The 12,772-nt window shown below is 37.4% G+C and overlaps 2 protein-coding genes across 3 annotated transcripts in view; both read right to left on the bottom strand.

Moving 5' to 3' along the window:
- Positions 1-15: 15 nt before the first annotated feature.
- On the bottom strand, positions 16-3,769 carry LOC107704756 (RING finger protein 183-like). 2 transcript variants are annotated; one of them, XM_016507752.1, is made up of 2 exons: positions 3,587-3,769; positions 16-1,187 (listed from the first exon to the last, which is right to left on the bottom strand). In XM_016507752.1, the coding sequence occupies exon 2, from the start codon at positions 1,125-1,127 to the stop codon at positions 201-203; it is 927 nt and encodes a 308-aa protein (XP_016363238.1). In that variant the 5' UTR covers positions 1,128-1,187; positions 3,587-3,769; the 3' UTR covers positions 16-200. The 2 variants fall into 2 exon arrangements, with proteins under 2 accessions (XP_016363238.1, XP_016363240.1); XM_016507754.1 differs by having other exon boundaries at positions 16-1,134.
- A 2,478-nt stretch (positions 3,770-6,247) lies between these two features.
- The window catches only part of dhx16 (DEAH (Asp-Glu-Ala-His) box polypeptide 16), a 13,740-nt gene continuing 7,215 nt past the window's right edge, over positions 6,248-12,772 (bottom strand). Inside the window, exons 13-21 of the mRNA XM_016507751.1 lie at positions 12,238-12,390; positions 11,846-11,986; positions 11,000-11,162; positions 10,529-10,647; positions 10,203-10,270; positions 9,940-10,102; positions 8,483-8,644; positions 7,433-7,606; positions 6,248-6,550 (exon numbers count right to left, since the gene is read on the bottom strand). Of these exons, the coding sequence (XP_016363237.1) occupies positions 6,422-6,550; positions 7,433-7,606; positions 8,483-8,644; positions 9,940-10,102; positions 10,203-10,270; positions 10,529-10,647; positions 11,000-11,162; positions 11,846-11,986; positions 12,238-12,390 (1,272 nt within the window). The 3' untranslated portion in view covers positions 6,248-6,421. The remainder of the gene's footprint in view (positions 6,551-7,432; positions 7,607-8,482; positions 8,645-9,939; positions 10,103-10,202; positions 10,271-10,528; positions 10,648-10,999; positions 11,163-11,845; positions 11,987-12,237; positions 12,391-12,772) is intronic.

The raw sequence follows: 12,772 nt of genomic DNA, 5'->3' as shown, positions 1-12,772 counted from the left end.
GTAAAATATGTCCGTGCTCAATAGACTTCAGTGCATCATATGTTCAAGTTTTTCCAGTTCATTCCTATCGAGTCTGTCTGAAGCATCTTGCACAAAAGCAAAAAAATGCTGTGTTGGGTTCAATGCAACAGGCTCCACCAAGAATTGCTTGTTTTGCTTTGCCCGTCATCCTTCCTGAGCTCTGTCAGTTTCCTCATCTCTCAAGGCGATGTATCTGGAGAAGTTTGGTTCTGGAATGGTCTAATTGGTTTATGCATATAGGGCATAGCCACAAAGGTGAAGATGCCTACCAGCATTAAAGCCACAGTGATTGTGATGATGGCTGCAACAACGGCATAATAGCACTGATTGGAATTCATTATCCTTCTCATGCGACCCCTCATCCTGCTTGGCGGCCTTCCCACATCGATCATAGTCGCCTGGCCAAGACCTTCCTCCATGACTCCAAGCGGGTTACCGCCGGCCTGCTCCTCTTTCTTCTTCAACACCGGCAAATTTAAGGAGGTCTTAATGGAGCTGTTTGGTGGAGGATTCTTGAGAATGAGTTTGCCCTTGCTGCGTTTAAATCGCACAGAAAGCACCCGTTGCATCTCAGCCGGAAGTTTGCGGAAGATGTCTTTGTTATTTCCTAACTGTGGTAGATCTCGGCCGTGTCGGATTTCTGTCAGCTCCCGACAGATCGGACAAGACAACGTCTTGATCTCTGGAGAATTCACGTTGATGCGCGCCAGGCATTCCAAGCAGAACGTGTGTCTGCAGGAGAGTAACTTTGGAGCTTTGAAGACGTTGTCGAAGCTGCAGAAGCACACAATGCACTCTGTGTCCTGCAGGTCATCTCTGGGTTGCTCGGTCTTGTGGCGTCCAGGCTCAGGGTCGCGGTCTCGCCTCCTTCCCTCCTCGCTGCGACCCCGTTGTTGCCTTCCTCCCTCTTTCTGGCCCCGTTCTCTACCTCGGCTACTTTCTCGACACCGGTTTTCCGCATCATTGCTGCGGCTTCTCCTAAGAGGCTTCTGTTTCTGTCGTTGCTCTGAAGTTCCCAGGTTGAAGCTGCCCTTGCTGTCAAGCTTCAGCTTGACGTTGGGCCCTTTTTTGCTGCCCTGGGGTTTCTCTTTGCCGTCGCTCATCATGTAGAGCCTTAGATTCACAGGAGCAGATTAAGAGAAAAGGGTAGTGTTGAGCAGATAAGTCTGTGATGGAAGATGGAGAAAACACTATCAGTCTAGGTTACAAATACACTCCATATCATGCTTTAGAAGAACCATTTTGGGTTCCCAAAAAAACTTTCAGTTTTTTAGTGTGAAGAACATGTAATAATCCGAAGAACCTTTAGTGCAATGGAAAGGTTTCATGGATGTTAAAGGATTTTCATGGAACCGTTGATGCCAATAAAGAACCTTTATTGAACAGTTCTTAAAAGAACTAATCTAAAGGACCCTTTTACACAATGAAGAACCTTTTGTGCAATGGAAAGTTTCCATGGATGTTAAAGGCTCTTCATAGAACCATGTCAATAAAGAACCTTGTACAATCAATGGTATTCAAAACAGTCACATGATTTCATTACAGCTCTGGAACAGATTTAAACTTCTGTGACTTAAAAGTGTGGCATGACCTTTAAGAGCTTGTGTATTTAACACTCTGGAGTTACATAGCTGTATGTAAACTAAGACTGTAAACTAAATTGTACCATTAGCAGTCAAATGTGACGAGAACAGCAGTTTAGTCAGTCATACACTAGTGGTTATTGCTTGTTTTTCTTTTTATTCCATTATAGGCCTTGCATGGCTCTAAGTTTGCCCCAACGGTCATCTTTTATATTTGAAATCGTTAACCCAGGGTTATTCTTAACCCTATCAAGCCTACTGTGTCATATGTGATACGCAAATGCCTCTAAGTTATCAATATGATCAAAACTTTGCTGAGAAACCTGTTTTGTACAATCTACTAATAGTTTCTATTTTTAACAATGTTGTATCCAATATGATACTCAACAAAAACACACATGCATATGTTTTTTTTTTTTTTTAGATTTTTATATTTTGTCTAAAGTTTTAACAAGCTCTTCTATTTCAAAGAAATAGATTTGTCTGACTATTATTTCATATGCAGGGTTAACATAATTTTGAGTTATCTTGTTCCATGTTTTACACTGTTCATAAGTATCTTGGGTTAGGAATTAACACACTGTAGATTTGTAAACCTCAGGCTACTGTTCTTATTTGCATGTTTATGAGGTTGATAACACTGAATGAACATGAACTGAGTGCACAACCTGTGGGAATTTTGCCTGGTCAATTCGCACTTAACTTACAAAAATAATACTCATGACATTTTTACCTTCCTCACATGCTGAAACTACATGCTGCATGTGAAAGTTTCTGTTACTGTGCAAAGTGCATGCATATTATGAGGTAGTTTGTAATCACCTGTTGCTAAACAGCATGTCTATCCATTTTAGCACTATATTGTTTCAGTGCTAACTAACTGCCTTTCAAATTGACAGATTAACCCAGAATTAGTTTGAAAATCCCAATAGAGTGTTTGACCTAAACTCTGAAGTCTGACTGTACAGGAATGCAAACCAGAATATCAAGGTTTTACAACAGGGTATTTCATTCTGTATGCTTATGGTTAAGCTTTAACTCTGAGTCAGGTCATGAAAGTCAGGAAATAGGAATGTCTCATAGCAAACAAGTATGATTATTGAATATGACTTGTAATATAAGTAAAATCTAGGTGGAATCAAATAGTCCAAAATGTAAAGGTTTTACCCACTGGCCATTTAAAGCACAGTCTGCTTTTATCAAAACATTCATTTTCAGGTGCATCAACTAATTGAGCCACACACAGAACAGGTTCTTTTTCAGAACATGTTGGTATAATTAATATATTTTGGACTAGATGACTTCCCAAATTGAAGGCACACACCCACATATTTAGCACAAACCAGATAAAGTCAGTTGAGACCTGTCACTAATTTAGACAATAACACACCCTACATTTACAGGCGACACCGGGGCTAGTTGTCACACTGAAGGTTTGTTTTTGAAAGTCAATTGCTTTTAAAAACACAACTTAAAGAAAAAAGTCTTTGCCACTATAATTTCCCAAAAATAATCAGAGAAGATATAATTAATTGAATGCACCAATAGCAAGGCATGTTTTCACATTGAAATAATATAATTAATCAGCTTATTAAAAGCTTTTTAAACAGGAAAAAAATTATGAAACACATTACAATGAAAAACATGACAATATATGCAAACAAATATGATTTTGGAATTTTAGTTTGTAGGACAGAATTCTCAAAAATTATTCAAATTCAATAGGATGTTTGACACCAACTTACAAAACAACTACCAGAGAGCATATTTTTGTAACTGGACTCAAAGTTGACTCAAAAATGTTTTAAATATAGCCATGTGACATCTACCCCCCTTTTTTTTCTTCTTTTTTTTTACCTGCATTTGTAAACTGACTAATTATTACTCTACATTTGCATACTGACTAATCATTTAAGATCACATCCTTCAAAATGAAAAGTGATTCTTTTAAAGATAAAACATGTTTAAAAACATGCAACTACCTATGAGCTGAAGAGCAGCTGAACCCAGATGTTCATGTGCCTCTGAAGTTCGCCTGGCTCCAGAAGCACATATTCCAGTCTAGGTGTGCATTCAGCAAAGCAGTGAGAGGTGTGCAATCCAGTTCTTTCTGTCGTCCTCAGTCTTCTCACTAAGGTTGTCATCATCTGTTAGATAACGTAAGCAACGTGTCTCCACCTCTTTGCATATCCCTCCCTCTTTCCTTTGACCCTGTCATACCTGTTGAACTCGCTCAGGTGCTATTTGAACCGGCTTGCGTTTGAATGCGAGGAATCCACTGACCTGTGTTTTATTTTTTTCGACATATCTGCTGACCTTGAATGAAACGGAATCAAACAAGTGTGGATATCAATGCTCTAAATATCTATGCGAGTCATGTTTGATCATGCAAAATTCAGACATGATGCAAGGGCTGCAGGGATGTTGCTAGGTGGTTAGTTACTAATCCAAGTCAAAAGAGACCACCAAATTCTCCGTAACAACACATAATTATGTTTCCTCATTTAACACAACTACACGTGCACTTGGGATGAGAGTCGTGTTGGTTGTTTGAAGATATTCCTGTTGTAATGGAGACAAATTCTCTAACAAATCACAAGTCCACGTTTTTCCTACTAGAACTGGAAATATTCACCATTTAGATGGGAACAATAAGGACGTTTATGAAGATCTCAGGAAGTCGATGATAAATTAAGTCACTAGGTTAATGTTATTCTCTCTCACACACTGCCTGATAAGTGAGAAGGAAGCGCTCTCCCATTCCAGCATATGAACATTTTATGTGCGTATTGATGATAAAGGCTTATACCTTTTGTTGTGTTGTAAATTACTTTATACCCGTCATAGCTGCACCTTCATCTTGTATTAAGAGTTGTTGTCAACTCACTGTTGCCATTACTGATTCGGTGAGAAAGAGAAACAATGACAGAAGAGCAACTTTAGATGATTAGATAAGCCGTATGCAAAATACACATGGCTGCATCAGATTTTCAAACTGTTTTTAGAGGGAACATGCGGTGTTGTGGTTAACTCTAGTTGCATTGTTTGAACAAAGCAAGGTATGGAAGCCCGTTTCTCCCATGGAATAAAAAATAAAAAGGTAACTGCAACTTTAATCACACAATTTTGACTTGTTTTCTTGCAACTCTCAGAAAAAAGTCACAATTGCTAGATAAACAGAATTGTGAGATATAAATTCAGAATTGTGAGACAAACTCGCAACTCCAAGAAAAGTCTGTATGTAAAATACATTTTCTCAAGATATCAGGTCAGTTCACATATGCGAGACACAGTACAGTGGAATTTAAAAAAAAAAAAACATTCAAAAAGACCGAACATGGAATTTGAAAAACCCTTCAAAAAGAACACAAAATGCAATACAGAATCTGAAAAACCCCTTTGAAAAGAATGTAAAACAGCACGATTTACACAGAACAAATATTTTTTTCTTATTCCCCTACTGTTTTTCAATAGTTTTTCTGTATGCACTACACAGACGTGTTTGTTTCTTTTTTTAAGTTTTAAGTTCAACTTTTAAAAAATGCATATCTTTTTTTTTTTTAATACCATTATATTACTGTCTCGTATTTAATTGCAAAATGCATTCTCTGTGAATCACACTTAAGTCATGGCCTAGTTTACATCCAAAAACTTCATTAAAATCTGGTGTTATTTTGGATCACATAGTCATAAACGCAATAATATAAACAAATGTGACCATATAATATTGTGGCAATCATTCTAATGAATTTCTGGTTAAGGAAAAACATTTCTATTGACAATTAGTTTTACAACATTAGCTACTCATTGACCAATGGCTAATTTCAGCTGTCCTTTCTGTTCATCTGGGAGCTTTAGGGGGAAACTACAAATGACTGGAAACGACCAATCATTGACTGCTGGCTATATATTAAACTATCTGAACTTTTCAAGGGACAGAATTGTTTTTTTTTTTTAGTAAAAAATAAAAACAGCTCTTGGATTGAGATGATATATTCACACTTGAATATTCAAACAAACTGCAGGGTATGCCTGTTGTAACACATTAACATTTCTGTATTAATAAAAACATTTTATCGCACAATCCTGTCCTTTTATATTGATGTATCAATCAACGGTAACCATTGCCTTTGTCTCTGAAATGTATCCATATTACTATCTCTATTTTGAAGTATGACAATTTCCTCCTGGTTCTCTTCCCTAAACATCATGTATTTTAGACAATTACCTGAGGCGCAGGTTTAGCATAACATATCACTGAAAACATCTTCTCTGTGTATTTATGAAAACACTGTTGTCTTAATTACCAACAACAGCATGACCTTTGATAACATCCTTATTTTGATCCACATCTCTTTAAATAGTTTCAGAGTTCATATCAAATATATGTATATAAATAATAAAAACACCACGTGTATACTTGTAATCAAAAATATATTTCCTCATTCAAACACATGAAAACAACTTCAGCTGAAACATAAAAATGAGGAGTCTCCAAAACACTTCACACAGATACATCGAGATGGTCCTCACTGCAGAACACAAGATCCAGGGGGCGAGGTTGGATCCAGATCCAACTCCTCCCACCTTACATATACCTAAACCTACCTGTCTCCACCCCCTGATCCCTAAACCCACCCATCTCCACCCCCTAGATGTGGATCCAACCCCGCCCCCTGGATCTTTGTTCTGCAGTGAGGGGCTACTGGATACATCTGATAATTTCCCATTGAACACTGATGGAGCTTCTCAGATCGCTGATCTCCTGTCTGTAGAAATATTGTCTGGAAGGGTCTCTTCCTCGTCTGATCTCAGGATCAGCCCAGCTCTTCACGGGCTTTGCCTTGTTTGCGGGGCATCTTCTTACTGCTGCTGTCCTCCAGTTCTTTGTTCTTGTAATAATGAGGAGCCACTTCCAACAGCCAGCCACTTTCAATCTCGATCACCTGAAAAACAGATAGAACATTTAGAATAAAGCATATTTTTACATTTTCTGAAGAAATATTAAGTGCTTGCCCATGCGAAACTTGCTGACAATACTGTAGGGTAGTTTTGGTTGTTGCCAAATCATTACTATGTGGTTTCTAAGGTGCTAGGAGTGGATTTTAGTGTGTTACTATGTGGATAAGTTGTTGCTTACAGACTCAAGTAAAAAAGAACCAGTCTGTTCCAATGCCTAACCTTAAAGGGATCATTCACCCAAAAATGAAAATTCTGTCATTAATTACTCATGTGAACACACGTCGAAGACTGACACGAAAGCGAAGAAATCGCTGAATAAAGTCATTATTTTTGTTTTCTTTGCGCACAAAAAGTATTCCCGTAGCTTCATAAAATTATGGTTGAAACACTGATCTCACATGGACTATTTTAACGATGTCCTTGCTACCTTTCTGGGCCTTGAGCGTGGTAGTTGTGTTACTGTCTATGCAGGGTCAGAAAGCTCTCGGATTTCATCAAAAATATCTTAATTTGTGTCCCGAAGATGAACGAAGGTCTTTGGAACGACATGAGGGTGAGTAATTAATGACAGAATTTCATTTTTGGGTGAACTATCCCTTTAATATCCACCAAAAGTATTTTTTTGTCCATATTGTCAATGGGTGTCAATGGGAACCAAAACAATTTGGTTACCACCATTCTTCGAAATATATTATTCTGTTCCAAAAAGAAAATAATGACATGAAGGTTAGTAAATAATAGCAGAATTGACATTTTTGGGTGGACTACCCCTTTAATATGATGCTTGGATGCGAAAACATTAGTGATATCAGACTAAAAAGACGAAAGAAGTGAAAGAAGAGAAAAAGTGAAGGGCGACTCCATACCTGTCTCATGAACTCTTTGGTGGTGAAGACCAGCTCGTGGTAGATCATCCAACGTGGCTGTTCCTCGAAGAGTGAGCTGTTGGGATGGACGAAAACAGTCTGCTGGTGTTTGACTGTTTTATATCCCCCTTTACTCAAGCGTGCCGTGTGGTAGAAATATCCCGCAGTCACAGCCTGGAAGAAAATGAAAGAAAATCACATTTAGATCATAAGCTGGTGAAGTTGTACTATAATGTATTGATATTTCTTTTTTTTACACATCTCTAGAAATACTTGGTTTCAATTAGACAGTAGTGGCATTGAGTGAAATATTTTTCATAATGATCACTAAACTACATAACTGACTGATTAAATTTTGCAATAATTAAATTGCTGCTGAAATCTGACAAAAAATAGGATGTGTGCACTGTTACTCATACCACAAATGATTCTTAGTCACCTAACCTGGATTCATCAATGCCAAATACCTTTAAATATACAAAATCATCTGGTAAAATGCAGCAACACACAGTCAGCAAATATATAAGTATTCAGCTATTGTGTTAGTCTGAATGTTGAAATACTCTGATGTGAAAAATCACTGTCTCTTAAATACTGATGATTCATAGTGACGCTAGTCTCTCACAGAACAGGAAGTACTAAAAGCCACACATGAGAGACACATATTTACTCTTGAAAGGTGATTTCGTTAAGTTTGTTTGAATGTTCCGTTCAATATTCTTCCCTCACAAAAAAGCATTGTAACCTAGATTGAAAAAACATGTTAACCTTGGGTTAAGCGCAATGTGAAAAGCCCTAATGAGACAAGCAAGCACTTACCTTAATAGTAAAAATGCAAATTGTGCCACAAATTCTACTTCAGTGTTTTAAGCCGGTAAGGGCCACAAGTAAAAACCATCTTAAAACTTAAAAGTTAATTCAGTCTATAAAGCTAAACTCAGGTTCATAAAGTCGAGATAGCAATCACATGCAAAGCAGCAAGCTTCTGCACAAACACAGTATCACTGGAGGAAATGTGAGAAAGAAAGTGAGGGGGAATAAGGAAATCACCTTGCGAATGGGCACACTCTCACCGCTGCAGCTGGACAGTTCCACTTCTATCCGGTCCATCAACCCCTCCAGCTGATCACGAACATCTCGAGCTCTCTTCATGGAGCGAAACTGGATGAAGTTCTCGAAGCACCACTGAGTGGAGTAACCGCTCTCTACCCACTGACAGAGAAAGAGAGAAACTATTGAATGCATTTTATTTTCTGGCAAACAAAAACTGTGCATGCAACAACAAACAGCGCGAGCAGTGAAGCCTAATTCACGAACAAATGATTCATTCTTTTTACTGATTCAGTCACAAACTGATAAATATTCACACAACTCATTTGTGAGTAAGTGTTTTGCATCAGACAGTTTCTAATCGATTCCCTCAATGATTTGCAAATCATTATTTGGTTAAGTCTGACTTGAACTGAACATGGAGCAACTCCCTACCCAATGAAGAGAAAGAAAGAAGGAGAAAAACAGGTTAGCGTTTTAAATCAGACTCACTCAGGCAGTGAATCGTTCAGAGAATTTACTCCATCACTGATTTGTGAATCATTACTTTGGTTATGTCCGATTAAAAGTAAACAGGGAACCACTTTACCCACTAACAGAGAAAGACACCACTGAATATTAATGAATACAATAATTGTGTCTGCTGTGCATGCAACAACAAACACATCACAAGCAGAGAAGTCTGATTCATAAATGACTCTTGTGAACAAATGACTATGAACTTTACTGTGATTTATACTTTAGGTTATCAGACCATTTTATAAATGGTTGTGACAATGTGCAATTAGAGATACATATTCACATTGTTTTGTTAAAACAAAACAAAAAGTATGGTTGAAAAAATTTGAATATTTTACAAAAAATACACATAGCGGGTCCAGTCGAAAGGTTTCATTGATTGTAAGAAAAACTTTGTTTGGGACTATAAGGCCATTTGACTTTTTTCCCAAAAAGGCATAAATATTCTGACAAAATGATGATATTTAATGGTACAAATACAAATCAGGATCAGTAGAGTGAAAGCATTACTGTAATGAATGTTTACTAAATACAGCCTGCTTCATAACTTAAATTATTGAGCACTTCTGTAATCTAGCAACCAAAAAACTTCTAAACGCTTTATTTTAGATGCCAAAAAATGCCTTTTTAATGCAGTGTTTCTGCTGTTTGAACAGTCATTCTTACAAAACATTGTTCATTCCAAAGTTTTAATTGTACAAGACAAGAACTTCCTGCTACAGCATCTACACATAAACACACACGCCCGCACAGGCCTGCATAACCTGTTCGGCAATGCAACTGCTGAACATCTCCAATAGGGAAGTCAAGCTAGATGTGATGAGTATTCTGACAGTAACAAATAATTTTTGTTAGCACAAGCTGGGCTGTAAAAGTGCACAAAGCCTCAGACTGATTGCTGATTTGAGCGCTATTTCCAAATGCACACATAAACACACCTGTGTATATACATTGAGCAGCACCATGTGATCTCCTCCTGGTACCACGAAGTTCATTCGAGCGTTGTCGGCATGAACCACTTTGTCCTTGGGGCGGTAGAAGATGGAGTTGTTCACCGACAGCATGGCCGCTATTGTTAGAATCTCCTCAGAGCACTTATAACTGAAGGGCAGACCAATGAGCAATGGTTAAAACATCACAATAACAACTCCAGGTAAAGGGCAATGATGAGTACATCACAAAATTTGCAGTTTTGACTCACTGTTCAGAAGCCAGAATCATTTTACTCAGCATGGGGTCCACGGGAAGTTCAGCCATCCTTCGGCCGAGCTACAGTGCAAGAGGAACAAAATGAAGTCAAAACCCTGGATGAAAGAGCTAAATACTGGCATATTTCTATAAGGGATATTCATAAATGGAAAGCTGTAGTCATTTATTTCTAGTTCATTGACGGGCCCAGAACCCTTATTGACAGCCAGCTTTTTGTTGTAAACCTCTTTGTAAATGTGTTGTGAACACAACTGAGTTTACCAAAGTTTGTATTCTAATGGACCATAATTATAGGGTTGTAAAGTTTTTTTTTCACACCTTAGTGAGTTCACCGAGGTGGTTAAGGGCGCCCAAGGCGTAAAGCTGCTCCAGCGCCAACACCAGTGTTTCGTGAGGAGGAGGATCCATGAAGTCGAAATGAATCAGGTCATTTATGCCTGACACACAGATCAGGAAAAACACGTTAGATTTTAAGCACATATTAAAATACATATTGTGTTTGATTATAGGGAGTGAATAAGTGTGTCAGGTCTATTTATGTATGCATTAAAGTTACAGTTAAAAAATACCACACCCCAAAATTGCCACTGCTTGTCATGAAAAAGATTTACATAGACACTCAACACTACAACCTTAGTGGAATGGCCTAAAAAGCATTTGGACACTTAAGCCATACTTGGCATTGTCTGAATATCTTTCAGAGAATTTCTCAGAACTAATTTCATATCCATCAAACTGGCATGTGGATTTGTCATGGTGAAGTCATGAAGAAACCGAGTTCATTCTTACCGAGACTTTTGAGCAGCAGAACCACATTGCCCAGGTTTGTTCTCTGGATCTCAGGGATGGAGGTCTCTTCCATCTCATGTTTAAAGGCCCAGGCGGTGTACAGCCTAAAACATTTCCCAGCAGCCACTCTTCCTGCACGACCTGCTCTCTGATTGGCAGATGCCTGCATGACAACAAAACACATTATCAATCACTGCTTCAAAGCATCAGTGATAACCATCATTTTAACCTTATTAACTAAAAAAGCATAACTATATTTTTCTCAAAAATTTTTTTTTTTAAAATTCACATTTAATATGACTTCACTTACATGAGTGATTCAAGACTCAATTGACAATAAATAATAAGCTCCTGTCTCTATTTACATGCGATAATTAAAGTTCTTCTTATCCTTATTATTATTATTGATAATAATTCATTTTATTATTAATGTATTAATATTGATACTAAATAGTAATAATTATTATTGTTGCTATATACAATATAATTATTAATTATATTATTATAATATAATAATGCTATTATTTTATTATGAATATTATTGATTATACTGATACTACTACTACTACTAATAATAAACATAACGTGTATCATTTTATAATAATTTATTAGTACTTATAACTATTAACAATAATCAAGAAAGCAAATAATTATTGTTGCTGTTGCTATTTATAACAATTTATTATTAATAATGATTAATAATAACAACAACAATAATAAATGAATAAAACTACATTTTGTTACATTCATAAATCATACTGTATGTAAATCTAAATGACTTGTCTAACACTTTTGGGTCCACTGCACACTTTACAGATCAATGTTGTTGCTAGAAGCTTCTCTTACTCGTGAACAGGGAGTGACAATGAGAGATTCCATTCCTGTTCTTGCATTGTAGCTCTTTTGTTTGCAGAAACCTGGATCAATAACGTAGATGATGCCGTCGATGGTGAGAGACGTCTCTGCGATATTTGTGGCCACCACAACCTGTAGCCCAAAAACACCACACACAGTCACTAAAGAAATTCATATTCAGAGTTTAGCATATTTATCAAGATGATCAAACAAAATAAAGAAAAACATTTCCATAAGAATTAGCATCAGTCTGGTTTGTTTCATTTTATTTTGGATAAAAGCGTCAGCTAAGAATACATTTTCAAGTAATTATGTGTAATCTTCCACAGATTTCACCAGACATGCTGCCCCCCGCTGGACGACAAAGGGAATGGTGTTCTTACTTTGCGTGCTCCAGGCGGAGTGGGATTGAAGATCTTGGCCTGCATGTCTGAAGGCAAGTTGGCATAGATGGGCAGAACAATGAGTTCAGATATCTTCGAGCCCAGTCTCCTACATCTCTCCTGTAGAAGTTCACAGCACGCTTCAATCTCCTCCTGCAACACCAGAGGACAGTAAACGTCAATATTACCAATATAAACACACTCACACACACACATCTTTAATTAGTTAACTACATGAGGGCATACTATGGACTAATTATAAGAACTATAAAGTAACCTCTAAACATTTTATATACTTTTCATTTTTAAAACTGCAAGATTAATCTTTAATGAGCCGAAAAGAACACACGTCACAGCTCTGTTCATCAATTTGCACTGGCTCACCAGTAGCGGCTCGAATAAAATTCAAGGCATTAATGTTTGCCTATAAAACCACCACTGGCTCTGCACCCCTTTACCTAAATTCATTACTTCAGAGTTATGTGCCCTCTAGAAGCTTGCGTTCAACAAGTGAACGTCGCTTTATTGTGCCATC

This window comes from Sinocyclocheilus anshuiensis, unplaced genomic scaffold, assembly GCF_001515605.1.
Source record: "Sinocyclocheilus anshuiensis isolate Anshui unplaced genomic scaffold, SAMN03320099.WGS_v1.1 scaffold758, whole genome shotgun sequence".
NCBI classification, from domain to species: Eukaryota; Metazoa; Chordata; class Actinopteri; order Cypriniformes; family Cyprinidae; genus Sinocyclocheilus; species Sinocyclocheilus anshuiensis.
The sequence above is the reverse complement of the archived record's forward strand: the minus strand, read 5'-3'. Positions and strand labels throughout refer to the sequence as shown.

Bases quoted from the DNA above. Each gene is read 5' to 3' on its own strand.
- LOC107704756 (XM_016507752.1), bottom strand. From the start codon at position 1,127: ATGATGAGCGACGGCAAAGAGAAACCCCAGGGCAGCAAAAAAGGGCCC.